At 39.8% G+C, this 24,284-nt stretch overlaps 2 protein-coding genes across 3 annotated transcripts in view; one reads left to right on the top strand and one right to left on the bottom strand.

Annotated features, from left to right (window-relative positions):
- Nucleotides 1–12,319, bottom strand: part of ano10a (anoctamin 10a) — a 98,534-nt gene extending 86,215 nt beyond the window's left edge. For both annotated transcript variants that reach the window (XR_014619401.1, XM_084307905.1), the window contains exons 1-4: nt 12,203–12,319; nt 11,455–11,524; nt 7,176–7,324; nt 4,971–5,171 (exon numbers count right to left, since the gene is read on the bottom strand). Coding sequence is in view for 1 of the 2 variants with exons in the window: in XM_084307905.1 (XP_084164031.1) it covers nt 4,971–5,171; nt 7,176–7,302 (328 nt within the window). In the remaining variant the exon portion in view is untranslated. The remainder of the gene's footprint in view (nt 1–4,970; nt 5,172–7,175; nt 7,325–11,454; nt 11,525–12,202) is intronic.
- A 161-nt stretch (nt 12,320–12,480) lies between these two features.
- Nucleotides 12,481–24,284, top strand: part of abhd5a (abhydrolase domain containing 5, lysophosphatidic acid acyltransferase a) — a gene marked incomplete at both ends in the record, with an annotated part of 49,501 nt that continues 37,697 nt past the window's right edge. The window contains 2 exons of the mRNA XM_084308330.1: nt 12,481–12,512; nt 18,391–18,426. Of these exons, the coding sequence (XP_084164456.1) occupies nt 12,481–12,512; nt 18,391–18,426 (68 nt within the window). The remainder of the gene's footprint in view (nt 12,513–18,390; nt 18,427–24,284) is intronic.

The following is a 24,284-nucleotide window of genomic DNA, read 5'->3' on the forward strand; positions in this document are numbered from 1 at the left end:
ACAGTATCTGGTGCAGAACTATATTAAGTACAGTATCTGCAGAACTATATTAAGTACAGTATCTACAGAACTATATTAACTACAGTATCTGCAGAACTATATTAGGTACAGTATCTGCAGAACTATATTAAGTACAGTATCTACAGAACTATATTAAGTACAGTATCTGCAGAACTATATTAAGTACAGCATCTGGTGCAGAACTATATTAAGTACAGTATCTGCAGAACTATATTAAGTACAGTATCTACAGAACTATATTAACTACAGTATCTGCAGAACTATATTAGGTACAGTATCTGGTGCAGAACTATATTAAGTACAGTATCTGCAGAACTATATTAAGTACAGTATCTGCAGAACTATATTAGGTACAGTATCTGGTGCAGAACTATATTAAGTACAGTATCTGCAGAACTATATTAAGTACAGTATCTGCAGAACTATATGCAGAACTATATTAAGTACAGTATCTGCAGAACTATATTAAGTACAGTATCTGCAGAACTATATTAACTACAGTATCTGGTGCAGAACTATATTAAGTACAGTATCTGCAGAACTATATTAAGTACAGTATCTGGTGCAGAACTATATTAAGTACAGTATCTGCAGAACTATATTAACTACAGTATCTGGTGCAGAACTATATTAAGTACAGTATCTGCAGAACTATATTAAGTACAGTATCTGGTGCAGAACTATATTAAGTACAGTATCTACAGAACTATATTAAGTACAGTATCTACAGAACTATATTAAGTACAGTATCTACAGAACTATATTAAGTACAGTATCTACAGAACTATATTAAGTACAGTATCTGGTGCAGAACTATATTAAGTACAGTATCTGGTGCAGAACTATATTAAGTACAGTATCTGGTGCAGAACTATATTAAGTACAGTATCTACAGAACTATATTAAGTACAGTATCTGCAGAACTATATTAAGTACAGTATCTACAGAACTATATTAAGTACAGTATCTACAGAACTATATTAAGTACAGTATCTGCAGAACTATATTAAGTACAGTATCTGCAGAACTATATTAAGTACAGTATCTACAGAACTATATTAGGTACAGTATCTGGTGCAGAACTATATTAAGTACAGTATCTGCAGAACTATATTAAGTACAGTATCTGCAGAACTATATTAAGTACAGTATCTGCAGAACTATATTAAGTACAGTATCTGCAGAACTATATTAAGTACAGTATCTGCAGAACTATATTAAGTACAGTATCTGGTGCAGAACTATATTAAGTACAGTATCTACAGAACTATATTAAGTACAGTATCTACAGAACTATATTAAGTACAGTATCTGGTGCAGAACTATATTAAGTACAGTATCTGGTGCAGAACTATATTAAGTACAGTATCTGGTGCAGAACTATATTAAGTACAGTATCTGGTGCAGAACTATATTAAGTACAGTATCTACAGAACTATATTAAGTACAGTATCTGCAGAACTATATTAAGTACAGTATCTGCAGAACTATATTAAGTACAGTATCTGCAGAACTATATTAAGTACAGTATCTGCAGAACTATATTAAGTACAGTATCTGCAGAACTATATTAAGTACAGTATCTGGTGCAGAACTATATTAAGTACAGTATCTGGTGCAGAACTATATTAGGTACAGTATCTGGTGCAGAACTATATTAAGTACAGTATCTGCAGAACTATATTAAGTACAGTATCTACAGAACTATATTAAGTACAGTATCTGCAGAACTATATTAAGTACAGTATCTGCAGAACTATATTAAGTACAGTATCTACAGAACTATATTAAGTACAGTATCTGCAGAACTATATTAAGTACAGTATCTGCAGAACTATATTAAGTACAGTATCTGCAGAACTATATTAAGTACAGTATCTGCAGAACTATATTAAGTACAGTATCTACAGAACTATATTAAGTACAGTATCTGGTGCAGAACTATTATTAAGTACAGTATCTGGTGCAGAACTATATTAAGTACAGTATCTGCAGAACTATATTAAGTACAGTATCTGCAGAACTATATTAAGTACAGTATCTGCAGAACTATATTAAGTACAGTATCTACAGAACTATATTAAGTACAGTATCTGGTGCAGAACTATATTAAGTACAGTATCTGGTGCAGAACTATATTAAGTACAGTATCTGCAGAACTATATTAAGTACAGTATCTGCAGAACTATATTAAGTACAGTATCTGGTGCAGAACTATATTAAGTACAGTATCTGGTGCAGAACTATATTAAGTACAGTATCTACAGAACTATATTAAGTACAGTATCTGCAGAACTATATTAAGTACAGTATCTGCAGAACTATATTAAGTACAGTATCTGCAGAACTATATTAAGTACAGTATCTGCAGAACTATATTAAGTACAGTATCTGCAGAACTATATTAAGTACAGTATCTGCAGAACTATATTAAGTACAGTATCTGCAGAACTATATTAAGTACAGTATCTGCAGAACTATATTAAGTACAGTATCTGGTGCAGAACTATATTAAGTACAGTATCTGGTGCAGAACTATATTAAGTACAGTATCTACAGAACTATATTAAGTACAGTATCTGCAGAACTATATTAAGTACAGTATCTGCAGAACTATATTAAGTACAGTATCTGCAGAACTATATTAAGTACAGTATCTGCAGAACTATATTAAGTACAGTATCTGCAGAACTATATTAAGTACAGTATCTACAGAACTATATTAAGTACAGTATCTGGTGCAGAACTATATTAAGTACAGTATCTGCAGAACTATATTAAGTACAGTATCTGCAGAACTATATTAAGTACAGTATCTGCAGAACTATATTAAGTACAGTATCTGCAGAACTATATTAAGTACAGTATCTGGTGCAGAACTATATTAAGTACAGTATCTACAGAACTATATTAAGTACAGTATCTGCAGAACTATATTAATTACAGTATCTGGTGCAGAACTATATTAAGTACAGTATCTACAGAACTATATTAAGTACAGTATCTGCAGAACTATATTAAGTACAGTATCTGGTGCAGAACTATATTAAGTACAGTATCTACAGAACTATATTAAGTACAGTATCTACAGAACTATATTAAGTACAGTATCTGGTGCAGAACTATATTAAGTACAGTATCTACAGAACTATATTAAGTACATTATCTGCAGAACTATATTAAGTACAGTATCTGCAGAACTATATTAAGTACAGTATCTACAGAACTATATTAAGTACAGTATCTGGTGCAGAACTATATTAAGTACAGTATCTGCAGAACTATATTAACTACAGTATCTGCAGAACTATATTAAGTACAGTATCTGGTGCAGAACTATATTAAGTACAGTATCTGCAGAACTATATTAAGTACAGTATCTGCAGAACTATATTAAGTACAGTATCTGCAGAACTATATTAAGTACAGTATCTGCAGAACTATATTAAGTACAGTATCTGGTGCAGAACTATATTAAGTACAGTATCTGGTGCAGAACTATATTAAGTACAGTATCTGCAGAACTATATTAAGTACAGTATCTGCAGAACTATATTAAGTACAGTATCTGCAGAACTATATTAAGTACAGTATCTGCAGAACTATATTAAGTACAGTATCTGCAGAACTATATTAAGTACAGTCTCTGGTGCAGAACTATATTAAGTACAGTATCTGCAGAACTATATTAAGTACAGTATCTGGTGCAGAACTATATTAAGTACAGTATCTGCAGAACTATATTAACTACAGTATCTGGTGCAGAACTATATTAAGTACAGTATCTGCAGAACTATATTAAGTACAGTATCTGCATAACTATATTAAGTACAGTATCTGCAGAACTATATTAAGTACAGTATCTGCAGAACTATATTGAGTACAGTATCTACAGAACTATATTAAGTACAGTATCTGCAGAACTATATTAAGTACAGTATCTGCAGAACTATATTAAGTACAGTATCTGCAGAACTATATTAAGTACAGTATCTGCAGAACTATATTGAGTACAGTATCTGCAGAACTATATTAAGTACAGTATCTGCAGAACTATATTAAGTACAGTATCTGCAGAACTATATTGAGTACAGTATCTGCAGAACTATATTAACTACAGTATCTGGTGCAGAACTATATTAAGTACAGTATCTGCAGAACTATATTGAGTACAGTATCTACAGAACTATATTAAGTACAGTATCTGCAGAACTATATTGAGTACAGTATCTGGTGCAGAACTATATTAAGTACAGTATCTGCAGAACTATATTAAGTACAGTATCTGCAGAACTATATTGAGTACAGTATCTACAGAACTATATTAAGTACAGTATCTGCAGAACTATATTGAGTACAGTATCTGGTGCAGAACTATATTAAGTACAGTATCTGCAGAACTACGTTAAGTACAGTATCTACAGAACTATATTAAGTACAGTATCTACAGAACTATATTAAGTACAGTATCTGGTGCAGAACTATATTAAGTACAGTATCTGGTGCAGAACTATATTAAGTACAGTATCTGGTGCAGAACTATATTAAGTACAGTATCTGCAGAACTATTAAGTACAGTATCTGGTGCAGAACTATATTAAGTACAGTATCTGGTGCAGAACTATATTAAGTACAGTATCTGCAGAACTATATTAAGTACAGTATCTGCAGAACTATTAAGTACAGTATCTGGTGCAGAACTATATTAAGTACAGTATCTGGTGCAGAACTATATTAAGTACAGTATCTGCAGAACTATATTAAGTACAGTATCTACAGAACTATATTAAGTACAGTATCTGCAGAACTATATTAAGTACAGTATCTACAGAACTATATTAAGTACAGTATCTGGTGCAGAACTATATTAAGTACAGTATCTGGTGCAGAACTATATTATATATAACGGCAGCGTCACATGACCTAAAGGCCACCTATGGGCAGAGCACCTTGGAAGTCTTTGAAGTTGTGTCTGTTGGCGCAGGTGAAGGCCCGCATGGAGCCGTCGCTGAACTCCTTGAAGAGACCCAGGTCCTCGGCCCCGGAGAGCAGCCTTTGCCACGAGGCCCCCACCAGGAACAAGTTGGGATTCTCCTTCTCCGGAGAGGAGGGGGGGCCCAGGGGCAGCTGCTGCACCAGCAACCCTGTGCCTGGGGGGGGGGGGGGGGGGGGGGGGGGGGGGGGGGGGGAGAGAACAGGACGGGGTGGGGGAACAGGACGGGGGGGGAGGGGGTTATCGTCTCTCTGATGTCTCGTCTGTATGTCTGTCTCTGTTGTGACAAGGTTGTCTTGTGTTTTTATTTTTTCTAACGCAGTATTGTGTTCAGACACAAAACACATTTCTGTATCAGCAGAGAATAAAGAATACTTGTCCCATTATAGACGCCTGTCCCGTATAGACGCTAAGGCTGTCCCCGAAGCCTGTTTTTGGGATTCGAACTTCGTCAGGGTTTTGCGAACGGACGTTGGAACCTTTGTTTTTAATAAAAAAAAAAATTAATACTTGACTTTTTTTATTTATACTCAAAACTAAATCCTCAATTTGAATAAAGTGATTAAATGAGTATTTTTTCTTTTATTAAATAAACTTTCCAGCCCCAGAGCCAGGGAGAAGCCCCAGCCCAACTAAATCAATTAAATCAGCTTTCTAATGAATATAACTCATCAGTTTCTTTTAATACTATAATATTAGTGTAGCCTAATCTTTATCTGCAACTGTGAAGATAAATCCCATTGGTTTAAACAATAAAAAAATAAAAATAAATTTAAAATTAAATTCGAATGTTGATTTAGAATTCGAATGCCAACGTAACGAACGAAGGTTCGAAAGTTTGGGCTCAGCCCTAATAGACGCCTGTCCCATAGAGACGCCCTGTCCCATAGAGAGACCTGTCCCATAGAGACCTGCTCCATAGAGACGCCCGTCCCATAGAGACGCCCTGTCCCATAGAGACCTGTCCCATACAGACGCCCTGTCCCATAGAGAGACCTGTCCCATAGAGACGCCCTGTCCCATAGAGAGACCTGTCCCATACAGACGCCCTGTCCCATAGAGAGACCTGTCCCATAGAGACGCCCTGTCCCATAGAGACGCCCTGTCCCATAGAGACGCCCTGTCCCATAGAGACGCCCTGTCCCATAGAGACGCCCTGTCCCATAGAGACGCCCTGTCCCATAGAGAGACCTGTCCCATAGAGACGCCCTGTCCCATAGAGAGACCTGTCCCATACAGACGCCCTGTCCCATAGAGAGACCTGTCCCATAGAGACGCCCTGTCCCATAGAGAGACCTGTCCCATACAGACGCCCTGTCCCGTAGAGACGCCCTGTCCCATAGAGAGACCTGTCCCATACAGACGCCCTGTCCCATAGAAAGACCTGCTCCATAGAGACGCCCTGTCCCATACAGACGCCTGTCCCATAGAGAGACCTGTCCCAGAGAGACCTGTCCCATACAGACGCCCTGTCCCATAGAAAGACCTGCTCCATAGAGACGCCCTGTCCCATACAGACGCCTGTCCCATAGAGAGACCTGTCCCATACAGACGCCCTGTCCCGTAGAGCAGGGGTCTCAAACTCACGGCCCGCAATGATATTTTGCGGCCCCCTACTTGACATCAAAGTTTAGCGTTAGTGCGGCCCGCGCACAACTTGTTGCGCGAGTTGGACGTTTTATTTATTTGATCACTTGTAGGCTACCATAGCGCAGGCTCATGACAGCAACGTTAAGTTAGTGACTTGGTTGAAACGTGATTCCGGAGTGATACCAAGTAAAGTGGAAGGCAAATTCATCCTCGCTAAATCTCCTCCGACTGCGAGCAGTGCTCTGTCCGGCTGCACTGCCACTGTGTGTCTGTGTACGGGTCTGGTCCAATCACATTCAGCGTCCCATCAGAGTTGATTGATCTCAATTTTTTTTTCTTTTTTTGAACAAACCAGACCAAGAAAAAAGGTTTTTTGCAATTTATTATACTTTATACTCTCCTTTGAAAGGTAACATTCCTACACACAATAAAGAAAAAATCATCATGTGATTAAATGCATCAATTTTTTTTACTTTTAATTCTTTCTGTAGTTAATTAATCGAAATTAATGCGATAAAGTCCCAGTCCTACTTTGAATGTTAAAAAATGACATTCGGTACAGCCTCCTCACCTCCGTCGGACTCCTTGTCCTGGATCCTGCCGAGCAGCCAGGCGATGGCCTCCTCTCTGGCGTCCGAGGCGAGCTCCAGCACCACCAGAGGAGAGAAGCCGGGGATGATGTCCCCTTCAGACGTCATCTTCCTCCCCGGAGTCTGGACACTGGAGAGGAGGAGAGGAGGACAACCAAGTACATCTGTGTCACAATAAATAAAGGCTAATTATCCTAAATGTCACATTTTCTCCTGAGAGAAACGTGAGAGGAAGAGGAGGAGGAGAAGGAAGAGGAGGAATGAATTCAGTGATCACATAACCTCGTTCCCAGTTTTATCTCCTACGTGAGATAAAGACTGGTAAAGCACTACGGCCGAAAGTGTGTATGGGGTAGAATTCCCGGTGTATGTACTTCCCCTGGAAGCTGCCTCCGAACGGACCAAACTTTTCCCGAATCCTGTCGGCAAACAAGCTAGAACGTCCCGGTCATGTAGTAAATTATTCAGGCAAAGCCGTTGCAGTGGCTTAAACGAGGAACTATTGTGCACTTCACACGTTTCTATAATTGTTTTGTCGAAACCGGAAAGCCTGTACTTCCTGTACTTCCGTTTTCACACTTTAGGATGCATAGCTTTACCAGCCTAGTGATCACAGCAAGGACCAGGAGCTGGTCAGAGCAGGCGATTGGTCGGCTCAGGCGATTTAAGTCACGGTGCTGCTACAGTAGGCAACAAAGCGATTCACCCTACCCAACGTTTTGCTGTCGTCAAGGATACAGTGCATCCATATGATTCAGCCGTGGTAAATTCAAATGTCATAATCATTTGTAAACGTACGTTCCGCGCCGGTAACATGGCAGCGGTGATACACATACTTCGGTCTCAAGACTTAGTCCTGCATGCATCAACAAATGCGCATGTTGGTGTGCATTTATGTGTGCCATTATTACTACCAACTCTAATAATTGTGGACTATTACTATAATGAGCTGTACGTGTATGAACTAGGGCTGTCCCTGACTAAGGATTTGGATGGTCGACTAGGATTGGCCAAAATTTGCCGTTAGTCGACTATTGGTCGACTTAAAAAAAACAAAAAAAATAAGAATAATATTTTTAATTTAATTTTTTTTTTATACTTTTTTATCATTCCATTTGGGCTGTGGGGGGTGCTTAATGTCTGAAGGAGTCGACTGAAGGCTTCTTGTGCTCTGCAAAAGCATGCAATTGGTCCACTGATGGATACATCTTGATATTTGTCTAGTCTAGTATGTTCATTAGATGGGTGAAATCCTCTTTCAGTGCCTCTGTGCCTGTTTTCGTAGGCAGTTAGCCTCTGGTATGCGTGCCATTAGCGTTAGCCACGCTTCTAGGCCTCTTTTCTTTTGGAAAGAATGATAAAAAAATATATATATATGTATATATATATATATATATATTTTTTTTATTATATTCGACTAAGAGGTTGGCCAGTCGACTACGGCTCCTTTCGACCGATTAGTCGACTAATCGATTAATAGGGGTCAGCGCTAGTATGAACCAAGCATCACACTGTAATGTACCTGTACTTTATACGTGACAATAAACTACTACTACCATTAAACGGATTATACTGAGTTTTAACTACAATGGGTGGCTGTGGCTGGATCTGCCGAAACAAAAACCTGCGAGTACCGTCTATAACTATAACTAATAACTGTCTCTAAACAAAACTCTGCGAGTACCGTCGTCTATAACTAATAACCGTCTCTAATAATATAATGTACTACTGCTGCTGCCTTGGCCAAGTCTCCTTTGTAAAAGAGAATGTAGATCTCAAGTCTCTAAGCCAGGTTAGCCTAGTTAAGCTGGACTCAAAACTATTTTCCTTAGGGGTGGAACGTTCACAGAAATCACGGTTCAGTTCATATCATGGTTTTGGGGTCACTGTTTTCGGTACGGTATGATTCAGCGGGGAACAAGATACCATTGCCAATTCAAATAGTATTTGGTAGGTGGCTGGGTGGCGCAGCGGACTAAGCGCTCGTTACCAACGCGAGAGACACTGGTATCGAATCCGGCTGTCAGCGTTACCTCCGGCTTGGCCGGCCGTCATACTGGCTCAATTGGCAGAGTCAGCGGGAGGGAAGCTGGTGGGCTGGTATTCTGGTCGTTGTAAACAGCGACTCCTACAGGTCGGTCAGGGCGCCTGCACAGCGAGGGAGGGAGATGGTGAGGGTAGTGTGACCTCCCACCCGTTACACCTCACCAATGAGAGTCCGCGCTGGCAGGTGAAAAGATGCTGCTGGCTGTCTCCTATGTCTCGGAGGAAGCATCCGATAGACTTCAGGGCTCCCTAGACCGACCAGTGGGGAGCACATGCGAGCAATGACCAGGAAGGGGAGGGGGAAATGGCATAACGACTAAAAAATTGGGGTGGGAGAAAAACAGGAGGATAAAAAATGGATAAAAAATATATAGTATTTGGTAGAAAGATATTTATATATAATTAATTTGTTTGCCTTCAATATGTTAGATGAAAGCATACAATAAGTAAAACACTTATATATTATACACTTAAAATAACACGCCAACATTTGGGGAAATTAGCGTATCGCCTTCTCCAGAGAGAGACAAGAAGATAGATACCAGTTTCCTCTCTGTGCGTTCAGTAGAAAGCTATCTGACTGCATGCTAGCCTATGAATGAATGGAAGCGGACATGACCGGTTAGCCTTCGGGAGAGGTGTTAGTTGGACAATGCCTAGGCTAACCGGTCATGTCCTCTTCCATTCATTGTGCTAAGCTAGGCTAACATGCAGCCATATAGCTTTCTACTGAACGCACAGAGAGGAAACTGGTATTCATCTTCTTGTCTCTCTCTGGAGAAGACGGTAAGCTAATTTCCCAAAATGTTGGCGTGTTCCTTTAAGCAATAGCTCACGACCCCACGGCTGTGGTACATGGTTATTATACCACAGCTAAGGGGTGTAGTTCAGGCTGACAGCCCCTTAGCTGTGAAATAATAATAACCATATTCCATGGCCTGAAGTGAGCTATTGCTTTTATAAAATGGGTACCAAGTAGGCTATAGCAGAAAGTAAGACACACTTATTAATATAATGTTCTAAATAAACTAGACCCTCCTGGCTGCCTGCACTGCAAGGCGGTTGCTATGCAACATACACTAACAACTAGCTGGCATTCTTTAAAAAAAGAAATTAGGGCAGATATGCAGACTATTTACCATGGCGAACAGTTTTAACGTACAACCTAGGACCATTATTAGGGCAGATATGCAGACTATTTACCATGGCGAACAGTTTTAACGACCATTATTATACAGTTTCTTTTAATTTTTTTTATGAGAATGTAACCATTAAAGATTCACAATATGTAGTCAGTTCAGTCCGTCAGTCAGTTAATTAGAGACATCGGCTATTGTAGGCCAGCCCTCCAGGTCCAGCAAAAATGTGTGCAAAAGGAGTGTCATGTAGGCCTGGGCACACAAGTATGTTCTAGCAAACAAAACATACATCTTGAGTCATTCCAAACACGACCTGTCCTGGGTTACATAAGGAAGCATGAGTAGCCTACTTCCAGCCATAAAAGCAGTAGTCAGTTAGCTCAGTGGTTCCCAAACCTCTCCTCAAGACACCCCAGCCGTTCCATGTATTTGTTAAATTCCACCACCAGCACACCTGATTCAACTAATAAAGGGCTAGTTAAGTTGAATCAGGTGTGCTGGTGGTGGAATTTAACAAATACATTGAACGGCTGGGGTGCTTCGAGGAGAGGATTGGGAAGCACTAAGTTAGCTCATAGTAATAATAGATTCTATTTGTAATGCGCTTTACAGTTGCGGGGCAAATCTCAAAGCGCTACAGTTAAAAGAACTTAAAAACTAGCGAGAATAAAAAGAAAGAAAGAATAAAAAAATAGGCAAGACTAAACATAAAATAACAGAGAAAAATAGTCTCTCATTGTGGCGTACAGGTCTCCCTCATGTGGGGAAATGATGGACCAGGAGAGCCTTACATGATGATCATGGAAAATACTGTAAGTGACGGCTGAGGCAGGATACTGACAGTGACAGCTGAGGCAGAGAGAGAGAGAGAGGAGAGAGAGAGAGAGAGAGAGAGAGAGAGAGAGAGAGAGGTGGGGCTTGTGTACGGTAGCTACTGTACACGTCAGATGCATGGAATCAAAACTGGTCGCAGTTACAATTGTCTCTTTATGTCACTATAATGTAACATATAACGTTTGGCCCACGTCCATACCCCCGGTATTGTCTGTCTCCGTATAACACAATGCCAACTCACCAAAGAAAAGGGGTTCACTTCCAGTTCTTCCAGGGGGGGGTTTGTTTTTTGATGCGGGGAACCTGCTGGTCTGTTGGGAACAGAACAAAAATCTACTTTTTATTCTATCGACATTGCATTCCACGTCACTGGGAAACTTCAGCAGCCGCCACACCCACAGACTGCAGCTATAGTGTGCTTCTGTTCATAACAGACTAATGCAATCACTGCATCCATGATGACTTCCACAAGACACAGGGATAATAATAACAACACATCACTGTATCATGATGACTCCTCCTATCTATGATGACTTCCACAAGACACAGCTGACAGGGATAATAATAATAACACATCACTGTATCATGATGACTTCCACAAGACACAGCTGACAGGGATAATAATAATATAAGTTAAACACCAAGACGTGTCCGTGAACGCAGAGTAATCGAACGCCGCTGTTATTGATCCAGTAATCGAGGCTATGTGACGTGTAGATCAGACAACATTTGATTTTGATTTGTCTCGAACATAGAAACATAAAACAAGTTTAAAAAACAAAAAAGGTAAATAGTCAAAGGCTATTTCCATACCATAAGTGTTCGAGAAGGAACAATCAAATCAATCAATCAATCAATTCAACAACTTATCAAGCCCTGCCCCTTCCTTACAATATTTGACATTATAATTTAATAAAAATATAAAAAATAAAACAAAAGTACATAATGAAACACGCGTTTCAACAAAGAACAACTAAACATATATTTACCAAAGAGGTTTTGTGGAGATGTCCACTCTGTTTGTTTCACTGTATCTCCTTCCGCACTGCTGTCCTGCAGCCGAGTAGCCTGGCCGGGGTGTGTTTGTCTCCCTACGCGCGGTGTGGTGGCGGGGCGGCGTTACTGTTTCCACACAGGTGGTCAGGCGCACTTATATAGACCCCGCTCTCCCGCGGAACACCGCAGCTTGTGTTGAATCACACCCACGTGATGACGGGTGGAGGTGCGTCTGTACGTTGCTGCAGACCACGTGATGACGTCAGGAACAATGGCGGAGCAGCAGGTAGTGGAGACCAGAGGGTGAGTTAGGAAGAGTTTGTTCTGCTTTTTGTGTGTCAACTTAAGGGCGCTTTCACATATAGTTTTGGTGGACTCGGTGCAACACCCGTTTATTCTTACCGTATATATATATATATTTATGTATTTATTCTTACTGTATATATATTTGTATATACAGACAGATGTGGATATATATATAGTGCTGTAAATCGATTAAAATATTTAATCGCGATTAATCGCATGATTGTCCATAGTTAAATCGCAAATTAATCGATTTTTTTTATCTACCTTAACACTTTAACTGCAGAGGTTCAATTCATGATATACCATCCCTTGCCAGCTCTATTCTATGGAGAAGTTCCCCTTCTTTGCAGGGCTATAACTTTTTAAATTCTATTGCTAGATTGCCATTATTAGGGCCCATTCAATGTCCTATATGTATTGTTCAGGGTGTATGAACGTTAAACTTTTTCATTCACATATTCATACTAAAATATGGTCTAAAGTATAAGTATGTTTTCATCTCTTTCTGCAGCTTTCTCCAGAACGTGATTTATAGCCCCAAATGCATTATATTGATGATGAAATACAGTTTGATAGCGATCTGTGCCAGATAATAAATTTCAACTGGATGTGGTTCTGGAAGTTACTACACGTCATCTGATGTTGACCGGATGGGCGAGGGGGCGTTTATAATTCCGTGGGCAACGTTATACCATTCATCTAATGTGGGTCATATGTTCATCATAGCAGTTTATATCGAACACGGTAATACTACACGCTAAAACTCACCCCAGTCTCCTCGGGCCGTTGGGCGATCAGCGTGGAGTAGACAGTTTTCCATTATGGGATGTCGAAATACCCGATCTATTTCCAGGTTGTATAATATACGTCCAAATCATGTTGTTTTTTCGAGTTATTTCCACCGATCGATGTTCACTGTGTGAAGACTGAGTCTCTCTAACATTAGTGAGTGCCCGGACCACATATGGAGTGAGTCCTGCCGGGTTAAAGGTTGACATCCGGTTTCGATCTGTCGATCGGCCACCAGATGGCGCTCTTGAACCGCTAGAGGATTGAGAGGAGATCAGAACTGTGTGTCAAGGCTGCAGAGGGGAAATATGATTCCGATCACAGATTTTTGAAATATTGATATCAAAGACGAGTTACGGCGTCCGCGGCAACTTGAGCATGGCGGGGAATGACGAGTTCCGGCGTTTTCGGCAGTTAAAGTGTTAAACGGATCTTTTTCAAGTTCCAAGTTTTAATACTCTTATCAACATCAACAAATGCTTGCTTTATGCAGCCATTTAACACAAACGGATGACCCTCATGCATTGCAAATTTGCATCAAATTCAAAACAGAGTGATGCACAAAATAAAATAATAATAATTTAAAACAATGAATAAAGTGTGCATGAAATAATAGGGGAAAGAAAACGTTAGGAACTTGTTACATTCACCCACACAAGGGCTGATTAATCACACACACCCTCTCTCTCTCACACACACTCTCCCAGCTCTCTTTCTCTCTTGCCCCTTCCTCATCTCTCTCACCCCCCCCTCTCTCTATATATCTCACACACACACACACACACACACACACACACACACACACACACACACACACACACACACACACACACACACACACACACACACACACACACACACTTCAGAAACAAACATAGTATCAATGAGAGCATCAATAATACACCTGAGTGAAGTCTAGTAAAAAAAAAAGTAAAAAAGTGAATCGTGAGTTTAAAAAAAATAGTGGCGTTAATAGAATCGGGCGATAACGTGTTAATACCGCGTTAACTTTGACAGCCTTAATATATATATATATATATATTGACAAAATATATATATAGCCAAACCTCTTTTATTTATTTATTTTTATTTATTTATTCTTACCATATATTATATTATATATAATATATATATATGGTAAGAATAAAAAAAATTAAAAAAAATTAATAAAAGAGGTTTGGCTATATATATATATATATATATATATATATATATATATATATATTTTGTCAATATATATATATATATATTAAGGCTGTCAATATATATATATATATTAGAGGTGGGCATAGATACAATTTTTTTATCTAGATTAATCTATCTGCAATCCTGGGTGCTCAAAAAAATAAAATAAAAAGTCTGCCGAAGGCATTCAAAATATGTGTGTTCTACCCAAATAATGATCAGAAGTAAGTCCTTACTTTTTCTTTCCTCCTTACGTTTCTCAGGCCAGGTGGCCCATTACACCATGAGCTGTTTGAAAAAGCTGTTTTGCTATGATAATTGGTAATGAAATATCAAAATAATGTTCAATAAGATGTACTTGTGTTTAATAAGTTGTTTTATTCAGAAGTTAACACAGATAAATAATATTACCAGTACAGAACAGTACAGTATCTAGCATACTCTCAGGAGCAAAACAGAAAGAAGCATTTCAAACTTGAACTATGTGACATGGCTTGACTCAATCAGTCCAATCTCTATTTCTCCTTCTTCCACCAGTCACTCAGGTAGGGCTGGGCGATATGGCCAAAAACGTTATCGCGATAAAATTATTTTCATATAACTCGATATCGATAATTATCGTCGATATAATGTCTGTCAAGTTTAATTAATGTCTTATGCCCAGCGCCAATGGACGGGCTATTAATAGACTTGTTTTGCTGCTGCGAATGTATCTCATGACAATGTACTAAATATGACCATAAAATACTCTGTTCCGCCCCAATACATTGCAACGACGTCCACCGTATACCCCACACTACTATAACAGTTACCCTCAGAATTCAAAACACACACCAACTCGGCAGGTAAACTGTAAAATAGCGCCGTGCAAGCTAATTATCCTAGCCAGCCTCGTTTCCAAGCGATGTATTCCATGACAATGTACTAAATATGACCATAAAATACTCTGTTCCGCCCCAATACATTGCAACGACGTCCAACGTATACCCCACACTACTATAACAGTTACCCTCAGAATTCAAAACACACACCAACTCGGCAGGTAAACTGTAAAATAGCGCCGTGCAAGCTAATTATCCTAGCCAGCCTCGTTTCCAAGCGATGTATTCCATGACAATGTACTAAATATGACCATAAAATACTCTGTTCCGCCCCAATACATTGCAACGACGTCCACCGTATACCCCACACCAGGGGCGTAGCTGGGGGGGGGGGGGGGGGGGGGGTAGCTTAGGATGATTCCAAGGGCCCAGCACTGAGAGGGCCCCCCCAAAAAAAAATTTTTTTTTTTTTTTTTTTTTACTAGACATCACTCAGGTGTATTATTGATGCTCTCATTGATACTATGTTTGTTTGTGTGTGTGTGTGTGTGTGTGTGTGTGTGTGTGTGTGTGTGTGTGTGTGTGTGTGTGTGTGTGTGTGTGTGTGTGTGTGTGTGTGTGTGTGTGTGTGTGTGTGAGATATATAGAGAGAGAGGGGGGGCTTTGGTAGACTATTGCATTGGTCCATTCATTGAAGATGAACGCAATGCGACATCCTTTACTAGGCTCACCCACCAACAGTGCAGGTGCTGAACTGCTGATCCGAATGTATAGGTAAAAACCATATTATGCGTTTTCATCAATAAAAAAATGGCAAAAAAATTCTGCTCGCGCGCTTACGCGCGCTCGCATTCACTGGGGGCCTACAAATACATTCTTTCATGGGGCCCAGAATCTGGAGCTACACCCCTGCCCCACACTACTATAACAGTTACCCTCAGAATTCAAAACACACACCAACTCGGCAGGTAAACTATAAAATAGCGCCGTGCAAGCTAATTAGCCTAGCCAGCCTTGTTTACTGAGACCTACCTCCGGGTCTCCTTCCGCTGTCGGCCATCTCCTTCACTGATTGGTTGTTAGTGCGTGTGCTCATATCCAAGCTTGGAAAATCGATATATCGAAACTTTGCGACCACGTTTCATGTTTATTTTGAGGAAATAATTTATCGCGATAGTTATCGTTATCGTTTTATCGCCCCGCCCTACACTCAGGCAGACCAGCTTGTTTTATGTAGCGGTGTCTACTTATAGTGCCTATAATATTTTTCCCGTTGGGTGCCAGACAGGGCCAAACCCTGCCAATGCAAATCAAATTACCTTTTTAATTGGTTAATTAGGCCTATAGCTCCGGCATAAGACTGTACCACATAAAGGTAGACAAATCATTTAATTAATAGTAGGCCTAGACTACTGAGCAAGCTAAATCATAGGTTCGTTTGCTAAAATGTAACAATCAATTACCTTTTCATAAATTCAAAAACCACTCAAGAGTCATGCTCAATTCAAAATCAAAATGTCCATGTATTGGATTCAATTCAAATCATAAGCAAACATTTCATAAAACAAACGATTCATTTTCAGTCCAGCATGTGTGTTAAACTCCCATAAACCAGTCGGGTCACTCAATTCAGTTCAGCCCGTGGGGCAGCGGTGGCCTAAAGGTTAGAGAAGCGGGTTTGTGACCGGAAGGTTGCCGGTTCGATCCCCGGGACCGGCAGGAACACCAACCGCTGAAGTGCCCTTGAGCCCCAACTGCTCCAGTGGAGTTGCTCAGTGGCCAATGGTGTCAACTGTGGTTGTACTGGGCAGCTCCGAGGTGTGAATGGAACTGTGTGAATGTGAAGCAGGGCGTTCCTGAAAAAGAGCATCTGTGCTCAGCGAACCTACCCTGGGTAAATAAAGGTAAAAAAAAAAAGTAAAAAGAAAAAAACGTTTTTATTATTATTATTTTTAGATTAACAGCGTCAATTATATTATCGCGCAATACTAGTCTCGCGTTAACGCAGCACGTTAACACCGTTAACGGCCCAGCTCTAATATATATATATATTAGTGCTGTCAATCGATTAAAATATTTAACTCGATTAATCGCATGATTGTCCATAGTTAACTCGCGATTAATCACAATTTAATCACATTTTCTTTTTTTTACCATAAACTGATATTTTTCAAGTTATCAACATGAGAGTCAACAAATTCTTGCTTTAAGCAGCCATTTAACACAAAAGGATGACCCATTGCAAATGTGCATCAAATTCAAAACAGAGTGATGCACAAAATAACTTAAAAGAAAATAATAATTTAAAACAATGAATAAAGTGCATGAAATAATAGTGGAAAGAAAGCGTTAGGAACTTGTTACATTAACTCACACAAGGGCTGAGAACTCACCCCCCCCCCCCCCTCTCTCTCTCTCTCTCTCTCACACACACACACACACACTCTCCCAACTCTCTTTCTCTCTTGCCCCTTCCTCATCTCTCTCACCCCCCCTCTCTATCTCTCTCTCACACAGAAACAAACATACTATCAATGAGAGTATCAATAATATACCTGAGTGAAGTATAAAAAAAATTGAAAAGGTTTATCGTGAGTTAAAAAAATAGTGGCGTTAATAGAATCGGGCGATAACACGTTAATACCGCGTTAACTTTGAAAGCCTTAATTATATATATATATATTATACACATCTCATACTGTACCTGCAATCCTTGTTACATATCTGTAGATAGATACTATATCTGTACATCCCTTACACTAGTTACGCTGCTGGCCAGTATGACTTACTACCATAGTGTCTTCACTGTCTTTACACCTGTATCACTGTACAGTTTAATCACCTGTACATTGTACATTACTATTGCACTTTACTGTTTACATTTGCACTCTGGTTGGATGCCAAACTTCTTTTCGTTGTACTGTAGCCTACTTGTGCTGTATGATGACAATACATTTAAATCAAATCTAATCTAATCTATTATAATATATCTCTAATCTTCCCATTCAACTTTTTATTTGTATTTATTTATTTGGTTTCAGACTGGTTCTCAGATTACTGATGTTTCTTGGTGTGGATAGTCTGGTCAACAGTGTGTTGAGGTACCTGGCCACCAGGTGAGGTAGCACCAACTACACCCATCCTTAACCATAACCACCCGGCCTTAACACTTACGCGGCCACTGGGATGAGTCTAATTCATCTCAAGAGGACCGTGAAATGTAAACAGACGTGGGGCTGTTTGTAGAGCTAAATCTATACTTTATAGTATTGCTATCTGTCCATTCTCATTGTGAATTGAGACCATAAACCGTCCCTTCAAAATGGCTTAAAGAAAGAAGAAATTCATCAATACGTTCTCATTTTATAGCGCCGTGAATATAAGCATTATACCGGATTTGGTCTAATATATTTCCTGGAAGCCGAGATAATGGGCTAATAGCTATTAACGTTAAATCCAATGGCGTTTCGGTTATAGATACGCTCCAGTTAAAACTCAAACTGCTTATGATCGGCACGATCCTCACGCATGTATGCATGAAAGGGGGGGGGGGGGGCGGGGGACGTCTTTTCTGATTATTGATTACCAATAACCGTGTTAGCCTCATTAGCCTCATAGGCCGAACGCCTGGATGGCTATCAAAACAAGGCCCGATCGGGATGTACTTTACGTGAAAAAGATCTTACCGTGGTCCGGTGGGATCCCCCCGAGCATTTCCCCATTATCGATCGCCATCTGGTAGATCGATATGTCCATTGGCTGATGATAAATCCCCTTATTGCATGGTGAAATCTGCGATGCAAAACGTAATCCAAGCTACATGCTGCACATCTAGAATCCTGTTAACTGAAATCTCCATTGAAAGTAAAAAAAAAAAGACAGATCCGTTCAGCCACAGGGCACACTGCATTATCGCAATAGCGCCCCTAAGAGGATCTGGCCAGTATTGCACTTTCTCGAATTCATAGAGTAGGGTAAATCTGCAGTGCCGCTCGGCGACCTTGAATAGGTTATTAATATGGAATAAAAGCAATAACAACTTGCCACAGATTTATCCGTGCTTCTGTCCACAACGGATGGAATCGAAACACGGAGATCTCCGTTGTTCGTCCCCATTGTGTTAACCAAATGTATCCATGGTTAGTTTACTGGGGGGTCGGAAACTCAAGATTAGCCACTTGCAGACGGCAGGGAGAGGCGCGGGGTGTGACGTAGGCCTACTGTATATTTTAGTTGATGAAATATTTTTGTTGACTAAATATCTTAAATTTCCAGAAAAAAAATAAGATTCTGTGATAATCGCCCTTTAGTGGAATACACAAAACACGTTGTCATTTTTCGGCCTATTTATGAATAGTTTTCAAATAAACGGTAGATTATCGATAGTATATGTGTACTTATGCACGCTAGAGAAGCGGGCTGAAGAATCGATTATCTATTTCCTGGTCAGCGCACACACACAGACATACACACATAGGGGACACGTTGTGATCCGCTGTGAAAAAACCCCAAGACTGGTAACATAGATTCCTTACCTCAGATCAGATGTTCTGCAAAAAGATTATTCCAATTCCTGATCGCCATTCCAAATATCGATCGCGTTTATTGATCCAATGCTGGGTACTCGAAACACATATTCCACGCTGTTCTGAGGGTGCACAATGAATCCGATCGGCTCGGGTTACATGCCTGAGAAGTAAAATGTGGATTCCGGAGTTTTCTTTTCTCATGCATTTTCAGTCCAATCCAATGGGTGCATTACCATCCGGGAGACGATAGGGGGCGGTATTTTCCCTGTTCGAGCTCCTAGACAGTCCCCATGATAACGTGAGGCTATAATGATGAAAAATTAATGGATACCGCTAATAAAAGCAATAACGATTAAATAACGAGATTTCTCGTCCTTGGCACTCAACGCATGGCATGAACTAACAAGATTTCTCGTGGCTGGCACTCAATGTGTGGGAAACACTGCATAACCACCCCTAACCACCCTTAACCGTAACCACCCTTAACCATAACCATCCTTAACCATAACCACCCTTAACCATAACCATCCTTAACACAATGGTGCCTGACCACTAGGGCTGAGCCCAAACGTTCGAATGTTCGAACCTTTGTTCGTTAGGCTGGCATTAGAATTCTAAAATCAACATTCGAATTTTTTTTTTAATAATGTTTTCTTTTTTAATTTTTTTTTATTCTGTTTAAACCAATGGGAGTTTTCTTCACAGTTGCAGATAAAGATTAGGCTACACTAATATTATAGTATTAAAAGAAACTGATGAGTTATATTCATTAAAGAAAGTTGATTTAATTGATTTAGTTGGGCTGGAGCTTCTCCCTGGGCTGGGTCTGGGGCTGGAAAGTTGATTTAATAAAAAAAAAAATACTAATCTAATCAGATTAATCACTTTATTCAAATTGAGGATTTAGTTTGAGGATAAAAAAAGAAAAAAAATTAATAAAAAATATTGAAACTTTCTTTTAACATTTTCTTTTAATTAAAAACGAAGGTTCGAACGTTCGTTCGAAAAACCCTGACGAAGTTCGAATCCCAAAAACAGGGTTCGGGGACAGCCTTACCGACCACGGAGATCTCCACCCGTTGTGGACAGAAGCACGGATATATCCGTGGCAAGTTTTAATTTTTTTACCTTTTTTTCTTTTCATGTCAACGTTCACACGTACAATATATGCTTACCTAGGATTTGACTTGATTCAACAACAAAGCAGTCAGAGCAATGGCAAGCCGAAAACTTTCGAAATTGTAGTTATTTGAAGTTTGGATATTTTTTTTCACGACTGAGGTAGGTACATTTAATTTCTTGAGAGTAAAGTACAGAAAAAAGGTACCGTTGGGTACCGGTATCGATTCACAGGTACCGGTACCGGTACCGTATCGGTTCAAATGTGAAAGGTACCCATCCCTAATGTGCAGCATGTAGCTTGGATTACGTTTTGGAATGCGGATTTCACTATGCAACAAGGGGATTTATCATCAGCCAATGGACATATCGATCTACCAGATGGCGATCGATAACGGGGAAATGCTCGGGGGGATCCAACCGGCTCATGGTAAGATCTTTTTCACGTAAATTACAGCCCGATCGAGCCTTGTTATGATACGATACGATACGATCGGCCTATGTGGCTACTTAGACGAACACGGTTATTGGTAATCAATAATAAGAAACAACGTCCCCCGCCCCCCCCCCCCCCTTTCATGCATACATGCTTGAGGATCGTGCCGATCATATGCAGTTTGAGTTTTAACTGTAGCATCTGTATAACGGAAATGCCATTGGATATAACGTTAGTATCTATTAGCCCTTTATCTCGGCTTCCAGGAAATATACTAGACCAAATGCCGTATAACGCTTATATTCACGGCGCTATAAAATGAGAACGTATTGATGAGAAAATTATTTCTTTAATCCATTTTGAAGGGACGGTTTATGGTCCCAATTGACAATGAGAATGGACAGATAGCAATACTATAAAGTATAGATTTAGCTCTACAAACAGCCCCACGTCTGTTTACATTTGCCGGTCCTCTAGAGATTTATTAGATGCATCCCAATGGCCCCGAATGTGTTAACCATAACCACCCTTAACCATAACCACCCCTAACCGTAACCACCCTTAACACTTTGAGTGCCAACAATGAGAAGTCTCGTTATTAATCGTTATTTTTTTTATTAGCGATTTCCATTCATTTTTCATCAATCTAGCCTCACGTTACCATTGGGACTCTCTCTGAGCTCGACCAGGGAAAATACCGCCCCCTATCGTCTTTCCGGATGGTATTGCACCCATTGGATTGGACTGAATGAAATGGATGAGAAAAAAAGAATCCGGAATCCACATTTTACTTATCAGGCATGTAACCGGAGACTATCCCATTCATTGCCCACCCTCAGAACAGCGTGGATTATGTGTTTCCAGTACCCAGTGTTGGATCAATAAACGTGATCGATATTTGGAATGGCGATCAGGAATTGGAATAATCTTTTTGGAAAACATCTGATCTGAGGTAAGGAATCAATTTGACCAGTCTTGGGGTAATCAGACTTTTTTTCACCTATATCTCAGCGTGTCCCATATGTGTGTGCGTGTGTGTGTGTGTGTTGATCAGGAAATGGATAATCGATTTTTCAGCCCGATTCTCTAGCGTGCATAAGTACACATATACTATCGATAATCTAGCGTTTATCTGAAAACTATTCAGGGTTTCCGTTGTCCGGTAATTACCGGTTTTTGACCGGCAAAATCTGTTGAAGTCCGACATATTTAAATCTCTCCAGTCATAATGTCCGGTGAAAATAATTCCCTCTAAGCACAATTTGAATTGTATTAAAATAGTTACATTTGTTTCATTGTTGCTTCACCAAGCAGGTCTAATAATGACAACGATGTGTGTTCTATTATGATATGTGTGTAGTGTTCTGATAACGACTATTGGTGAAGCGATGTCGAGATTCATTTGGTTTGGCAGCGGGAGCTAGATTTGCGAGAAGCATGCAACTGCAGAGCCGCAGAGCTGACAGTTGTGCGCGCACAGTGCAATACTCCAATTCAGCCATTGGCAATTCAGCTGTTGGGTGGGTGGCGCTGTTGAGCGGGCCTGTGACCGGACCTGAAAGCGCTGTTGGTTCTGCGGCTCTGCAGTTGCATACTATTTGTATGTTCTTCGTTGGGACTGGGAGGCGGAGATATAATAGTCATCATGCAACGTTTATATTTCACAAGAATGTTGCCGTCTCTCTCTGCCAAATTTCTCAGTTATTCGCTTGATATAATTAATACAAATGTCCAATATAACGGAATTCGTTAGCTCATAAAAATGTGATTATAACACACTGCTGTATTTAATGTCGGGCCGACTGCCCAGAGACACCTATTTGATTTAAAGTCAGCAGCAGCACGGAGTCTCGGACTTATTTGATTTGGAATATAATGACTGTATATGCAAAAGTAGCCTAGTTTTAAGTTAAAATATTATAAATCTACATGCCTTGAGGATGTCATTCTTTATATAGCCTGCCTATCAATTGTTTTTAAGCTCAATAAACTCTGACCGGAATTGATCCCATTTGTCCGGTAGATTGAAATCTGAAATAGGCAGAAAAATTACAATGTGTTTTGTGTATTCCACTAAAGAGCTATTATCTCAGAATCTCTTTTTTTTCTGGATATTTCCAAAAACGAGCGTTTTTCAAAATGGTATAAAACGGAAATGTACCGATTTAAAAAAACTATCCGTTTCGACAATGTTGACTGCAAACAAGTCATTGATAAGCGACGGGCGTATTAGACACATAGCCATCATTTAAGATATAGTTTATGCGTTCGCAAATGTGCTCGCCCTCCCATCGAATAGAGCGCTGGCACTCAAGCGCTAATTCTAGCGCCCCCTGCTGGCACTCAAAGTGTTAACCATAACCACCCTTAACCATAACCACCCTTAACTCATTGACCGCCACGCTCTAAGTGCGTGAGAGGGCGCTAGAGCGCCACCGCTTTAATCAATGGAAGGACGGGGAGATTTGCGAGTGCTTAAAATATACAGTGCATCCGGAAAGTATTCATACCCCTTCACCTTTTCCACATTACACGTTACAGCCTAATTCCAAAATGTATTAAATAAATGTTTCCCTCAAACTTCTACACACAATACCCCATAATGACAAAATGAAAGAATTGTTTTAGAATTTTTTGCAAATAAAAATAAAAAGATTTAATATCACATGTACATAAGTATTCACACCCTTTGCTATGACACTAAACATTTAGCTCAGCTCCATCCTGTTTCCTCTGATCATCCTTGAGATGTTTCTACAACGTGATTGGAGTCCACCTGTCGTAAATTCAATTGATTGGGCATGATTTGTAAAGGCACACAACCCGTCTATATAAGGTCCCACAGTTGACGGTGCATGTCAGAGCACAAACAAAGCCATGAAGTCCAATG

The sequence above is a fragment of the Notolepis coatsorum genome (assembly GCF_963971535.1).
Source record: "Notolepis coatsorum genome assembly, chromosome: 2".
In the NCBI taxonomy this organism is placed as follows: Eukaryota; Metazoa; Chordata; class Actinopteri; order Aulopiformes; family Paralepididae; genus Notolepis; species Notolepis coatsorum.